At 52.1% G+C, this 6795-nt stretch overlaps 1 protein-coding gene across 1 annotated transcript in view; it reads right to left on the bottom strand.

The window, feature by feature from the left end:
- The window catches only part of PRRX2 (paired related homeobox 2), a 75703-nt gene that overhangs the window by 16748 nt on the left and 52160 nt on the right, over nt 1-6795 (bottom strand). Inside the window, exon 7 of the mRNA XM_011971204.1 lies at nt 3383-3387. Within this exon, the coding sequence (XP_011826594.1) occupies nt 3383-3387 (5 nt within the window). The remainder of the gene's footprint in view (nt 1-3382; nt 3388-6795) is intronic.

Consider the following 6795-nt stretch of genomic DNA (forward strand, 5'->3'; position numbering starts at 1 on the left):
TGGGACTACAGGCGCAGACCACCATACCAGGTTAATTTTTGTATTTTTAGTAGAGACAGGGTTTTGTCATGTTGGCCAGGCTGGTCTTGAACTTCTGACCTCAGGTGACCCACCAGCCTTGGCCTCCCAAAGTACTGGGATTACATGCATGAGCCACCGCGCCCGGCCATAGCAGTATTATTTATTATAGCCAAAAAGTGAAAGCAACCCACATGTCCCTCAACTGGTGAATGAATAAATAAAATGCGGTCCATTCATACAATGGAATAGTATTCAGCATTAAAAATAAAAATAGTATTCAGCAATAAAAGTAAATGAAACACTTAAGAGATGGTAACTGTGGATTAACCTTGAAAACATGATGCTAAATCAAAGAAGCCAGCCAGAAGGGAATATATGGTGCATGATTTCTTTTATTTATTTAGTTAGTTATTTGAGACAGAATCTCACTCACTATGTCGCCAGGCTGGAGTGCAGTGGTGCCATCTCAGCTCACTGCAACCTCTGCCTCCTGGGTTCAAGCCATTCTTCTGCCTCAGCCTCCCAATTAGCTGAGATTACAGGTGCCCGCCACCATGCCTGGTTAATTTTTGTATTTTTAGTAGAGATGGGGTTTCCCCATGTTGGCCAGGCTAATCTCCAACTCTTGACCTCAAGTAATCCACCCACCTGCGCCTCCCAAAGTGCTGGGATTATAGGCTTGAGCCACTGCGCCAAGCCCTAGTGCATGATTTCTTCTATATGAAATGTCCAGAATAGGCAAATCCATAGAGATGGGAAGCAGACTGGCAGTTGCTGGAGCTGAGGGGACGGCAGCGAGGATGCTGGAGAGCAACAGCTAAAGAGTGCAGGGCTTCTTGTGGGGGTGTGAAATGTTTTAATATCGATTGTGATGATGGTTGTACAACTGAATATACTACAAAATCACTGAACTGCACATTTTATCTTTTTAATTAAATTTTACTTTCTGAGACGGTCTTGCTCTGCATCAGGTTGGAGTGCAGTGTTGCAATCATGGCTCACTGCAGCCTTGAACTCCTAAACTCAAGTGATCCTACCACGTCAGCCTCCCCAGTAGCTGGAACTACAGGCATGTGCCACCATGCTCAGTTAATTTTTCTTTTTTTTAGATGGAGTTTCGCTCTGTTGCCTAGGCTGGAGTGCAGTGGCGCGATCTCAGCTCACTGCAACCTCCACCTCCCAGGTTCAAGAGATTCTCCTGCCTCAGCCTCCCAAGTAGCTGGGATTACAGGCACATGCCACCACACCTGGCTAATTTTTGTATTTTTAGTAGAGACGGGGTTTTACCATGTTGGCCAGGCTGGTCTTGAACTCCTGACCTCAAATGATCTGCCCGCCTTGGCCTCCCAAAGTGCTGGGATTACAGATGTAAGCTACCGCATCCGGCCCTGGACTGTGCACTTTAAATGGGTGATTGTACAGTATGTGAAATACGTGAAATACAATCATTCCTAAGAACACACAGAAAAAGGAGGGGGGTTTGAGAGAAGCATTGAGATTGGAGAGAATGGCAAACAGGATATCTCCTGAGTCTCTGGGGGTGCCACAGGTAGTGGAGTGACAGGGGGTGAGGAGTGAATTAGGCTGGGGTGCCAGGGACCTCTGGGCGAGGGTCTCTGGGGAACCCTCAGTGACAGAGCCAGCAGGAGTGGCTCTTGAACTCCTGACCTCAGGTGATCCACCTGCCTCAGCCTCCCAAAGTGCTGGGATTACAGGCATGAGCCACCGCGCCCAGCCAGGAGCGGCTCTCGCACAGAATGTCCCCATGTGGCTCTGTCACAACAGCAGGCTCACGGTAGGGGGGAGCCAGAGTTGGGGGCAGGTGAGGCCAAAAGTTCTTCTGAGCCCAGGAGCCTTGAGAAAAGGGGTCTTCAGGGCCAGGCACAGTGGCTTGCGCTTGTAATCTCAGCACTTTGGGAAGCCGAAGCGGGCAGATCACCTGAGGTCAGGAGTTCAAGACCAGCCTGGCCAACATGGTGAAACCCTGTCTCTACTAAAAATACAAAAAATAGCCAGGTGTGGTGGCACCTGCCTGTAATCCCATACTTGGGAAGCTGAGGCAGGAGAATCGCTTGAACCCGGGAGACGGAGGTTGCCGTGGGCCAGGATCGAGCCAGTGTACTCCATTTGCCTCCTGTTCACAGGCAATCAGAGGGTCAGATGCAGCCAAGCGGCTCTGAGGCCCTGGCTCCCCAGCGTGGCCCTAACAGGAGCCTCCCCTCATATCCCTCAGTCCCTGAGTTTTGGTGCCTGACTACCTCCCTCTGCACTAGGAGCCAGGGGTCCTAAGTCCAGCTCAGTCTCTCCTCTACTCCTGAGACCCCAAACCAAGCTCCAGAGAGTGGGGGCACCTGCTGGAATGGGGTACGGGGTGGGTGGGAGGCATGGAGTCACCCAGAAGGAAGGGGAGCAGCCCTCTGCTCGCGATTCGGTCTAAGAGAGGGGTTCGTGTCTGTTCTGTCTGGTTTTAATCTAAGGTTGATGGCCAAATGCCAGGTTTATTGTAAAGCCTACATTTTAATAAGGGGCTGGTATTGGGAGGAAAGCTGCCCTCGTTAACTGTTTCCAGACCACGATGAAGTTTTCTGCTCAGGGCCCAAGGTGGGTTTTTCTCTCTCATTTAAGAGCTCCTGGGCCTCCCAAAGCCTGGAGCCAGCTGGGAACCTGGGGTGAGGGCTGAGGCCCGGACACAAAGACCTTCCGATTTCATGTGGCTTGGGTTTGCAACAAACCTGCAAACAGCTCTGCGGTCTCAAACTTGTCATTCTTGTCCTCTCAAGGACTCAGGGTCTGAAGGGATCTTAGAGATCATCTGTCAAGGCCCCTCATTTTGCTGATAGGAAAACTGAGGCCTGGAGGAGCAGTGACTCGGCCATGCGCTCACAGCAAGGCAGTAGGTCCCCAAGATGTGACCGCTGAGATGTGATGCCTGCACATGCCCTTCCTTCCTGCTCCCATCTCTGTTCCCAGGTTTCCTGGGAGGATGCAGGAGAGAATATTCCCCACCCAGCAATTGGGTTACAGGGACTACCAGCAGCCCGCCCAGACAGCAAACTCCTGCCTCTCCTGAGCATCTGAGAATGAGAAAAATTGCCCCGTGTGTCCTCAGACAAGAGGTGTCTCCTCTTGCGTTCTTGGTTTCACCATCTGTATTAGGACAAAACGGTATCTCTCCCTCCCTCTCAGGTGGCGCGGCGAGGATGGCACGGCCCAGGGCTCTCCCAAGGACATGCCCAACGTGGTGCTCCAGAAATGACAGCTAACCCCACTGTTATTTGTCCCAAATGAAGGCTAGGCTGGGCCTGGTGGTTCTTCCCCATTTTAATCATGAACCCCCCTCGAGAACTCGGAGGAACTCTACAAACCCTTGCCTAGAAAAACACAGGCGTGCATTCAAGTTTGCATGCAATGTTGTGGGGTGAGGTGGTTCACACACTTTGAATCCTGTCCACAGACCCCACCCTAAAGCGCCCTGGAAGAACCTGCCCTTCTGCCCCATCTTGGGGTCCCCTGGCCAGCCCTTCATGGCGAGCAGCCCAGACAAGGGCAGTGCCTGAGAGGCTGACGGGACCTGCCGTGACCCTGGCTCTGGGCAGTGCTGCACTCCCAGAGAGGCTCAACTTTAAACATCGCTGGAGGTTTCTATGACCCATTTGTGAGTTCCGGGCAGTGCTGGAAAATGTGAGTCTGAGCCTCGCTCGGCGAAGCTCCAAGGGCGTCCCGAGTGTTTCTGCCGCGCCCCTCACCGCAGCGTGGGACTGTGGTGAGGCGAGAAGGGCTTCTTCTTGCACACCCTTAATTTTTTTTCTTTTTTGGTTTCCATTTACCCCACTTTATTATGCGCCTGGCACCGGGTTATGGAGCCCTGCCTCCTACAATGCGGAGGGCACTGTTATTAAGCCCTGTTCAAAGTCAGGGGCAATGAGATTCAGAGAGGTAAAGTACCGAACCCAGGTCACACTGCCAGTGATCGGGGCGATTGATGTCCAGACTGTCTGTCCCCAAAGTGGCTGGTATCTGGATGAAAGCTGCCCTTGGAAAAGTTAACCATTTCCAGACCAGGCGAAGTTGCTGCGAAGGGTCCCGTGTGGGAGATGAGCTCTTCCCCATTTAAGAGCTCCTGGGCCGCTCAAAGTCTGCAGCCAGGACCTGCAGGGAAGCCAGGGCGAGCGCTGGTGGCCAGGCACAGAGACCGTTCTGACTTCTGTGGCTTCATTGGCCACCCCTCTCTACATGAACAAGTCGGAATGCTCGGCCCACACCCACCCACCTGGCTCCCCTGCTGTCTCAGCCTCCACCGGGTACCCACCAGCTGCTGTGCCCCGCCCAGGACAGCCTCACCAGTGGGGTGCATGCTCAGAGTCTGGGCACAGGGCCATCTTCGACATCTCCAACATGTTTCCAATCACATCGCTGCACAACAGCCAACCCTGACTCTAGAAAATTCTCCATTACAGTGGGTCCTAGTCCATCTCCCTGTGGTCCCCACGATATGCTGTGCTTACACTCTGAGGGGCAGCATACAGGACTCTCTTCCTGAAGACCACCTTGCTAACCTCTGCGGGCAGCTGTTCCGGCGCCTTTAGCCACAGCTCTGGGAGCTGACCTGCCCCCCCTTGCCACACTTTGCCACGTGGAGACGTTGGCGCCAGATCTTCCGCATTTCTTAAAGGGGAGTCCACTGACAATTTGCCTGGGAATTCCCCGGGAAATTTGTTAAAGACAGACATTCCCATCCCAAGGGTCCAGCTGGGAATCTGCAGTAGACACTCCCTTACCCGCAAGTTTAGGAACCACAAGCTTCAGAGCAGACATCTGGGAATGACATGGCTCAGAATGAAAGACACCAATCCACACTCTAGCTGTGTACCATCCAACATGGAAGCAACGAGCTGCATGTGGCCATCTCAATGAAACTCTCATGGATTAAAATGAAATAAAAATACAAATTCCATTCCTCAGTTGAACAGGCCACATTTCAAGGGCTTAATATCCACACGTGGCCAGCGGCCGCCACATTGGACAGCACAGATAGGAAACATTTCCATCATTACAGAGAGTTCTAGAAAGTTTTGAGACGGAGTTTCACTCTGTCGCCCAGGCTGGAGTGCAGTGGTGCGATCTTGGCTCACGGCACCCTCCGCCTCCCAGGTTCAAGCGATTCTCCTGCCTCAGCCTCCTGAGTAGCTGGGATTACAGGCGCCCGTCACCAGGCCTGACTGATTTTTTTGTATTTTTAGTACGGATGGGGTTTCACCATGTTGGCCTGGCTGGTCTCAAACTCCTGACCTCAAGTGATCCGCCCACCTTGGCCTCCCAAAGTGCTGGGATTACAGGCATGAGCCACCTCGCCCGGCCTAAGGACATTTGAAAGGAAAAAAATCTCCTATAAATCCCACGACACCAGCATATCTGTTTAATTCTTTGCATACTTTTTGTTGCATGTCCACATGTATCTAGCTATCACATGAACCCATTTACAGTGTGCATGAATATTATTTTCTGTTTTGGATGGGGCATGGATTAAGAGCCTAGGATTGTGATCAGACACACCCAGGCATGCTGCATATGGTTGCACAGGTTGTGCACTGCACAACTTCAGGAGTGCCATTCCCACAGACTCCAGTGTGACTGGTGTCCTCTGCAGTTATGCAGTGGACAACCTGCCCAACCATATCCCACTTTCCTGGAAATAGCTGCATTCCAGTTCTGGTTTTCCATGCCAGTTCTGTAAGCTCTGTGAGGCTCAGGGTCCCCACTATAAGTGGGAACAGCGATACTAAAGTGCTTCGACAACACCTGGCACCCAGTCAGTGGTCAAGTAACACCAGCTATCGCGCTGGTGACTGCCGTGACCTCACCATTTTATGGAGCAGTCAATGTGACGGTGCAGGTAGAGTGCTTCTCGCTGTGAGCGACACACAGTGAACGATGGTCCCTCCAGCCCCATCCTAAACCCTCTGCTCTATTTCCCATCTTCTTCCTCACGTCAGCGTGAGTGGCTGCATCACTTCCCCTCGTGGGGATGCCAAAACGGCCTCACCAGCCCTTCCCCTCTTGTGGGATATTTAGGTCTCTTGCGATTTTCTGCTATTGTAAACACTGTGAAAAAGGTCTCATTTCTTTGTCCTTCCGCTGGATTTCAAGACCCCAAATGCTTCACAGACGTTCTTCTAACAGTGCTCTCCTCTCCACAAGGAACCTTCTTGCCACCAAGTTGGTCAGAACAGGCCAGTCCACAAAAGGACACAAGGTGGCACAGTGGCTAAGCACTGTGGCTCACGCCTGTAATCCCAGCACTTTGGGAGGCTGAGGCAGGTGGATCATTTCAGGACAGGAGTTTGGGACCAGCCTGGACAACATGGCAAAATCCCCATTTTTTAACAAAAAATACAAAATTAGCCGGGCATGGTGGCACGCACCTGTAGTCCCAGCTACTCAGGAGGCTGAAGTGGGAGGATCACTTGAGCCTGGAAGGTGGAAGTCACAGTGAGCCACAATTGTGCCACTGCACTCCAGCCTAGGTGACAGGTTGAGACCCTGTCTCAAAACAACAATACTGGCCGGGTGTAGTGGCCCTGAGATTATGGGAACATAATCTCAATTATCTGTAATCCCAGCACTTTGGGAGGCTGAGGTGGGCAGATCACTTGAGGGCAGGAGTTCGAGACCAGCCTGGCCAACATGGTAAAACCCCGTCACTACTAAAAATACAAAAATTAGCCAGGCTTGGTGGTGTGTGCCTGTAATCCCAGCTACTCGGGAGGCCGAGGC

The sequence above is a fragment of the Mandrillus leucophaeus genome, unplaced genomic scaffold (assembly GCF_000951045.1).
Source record: "Mandrillus leucophaeus isolate KB7577 unplaced genomic scaffold, Mleu.le_1.0 Scaffold99, whole genome shotgun sequence".
Taxonomy (NCBI): domain Eukaryota; kingdom Metazoa; phylum Chordata; class Mammalia; order Primates; family Cercopithecidae; genus Mandrillus; species Mandrillus leucophaeus.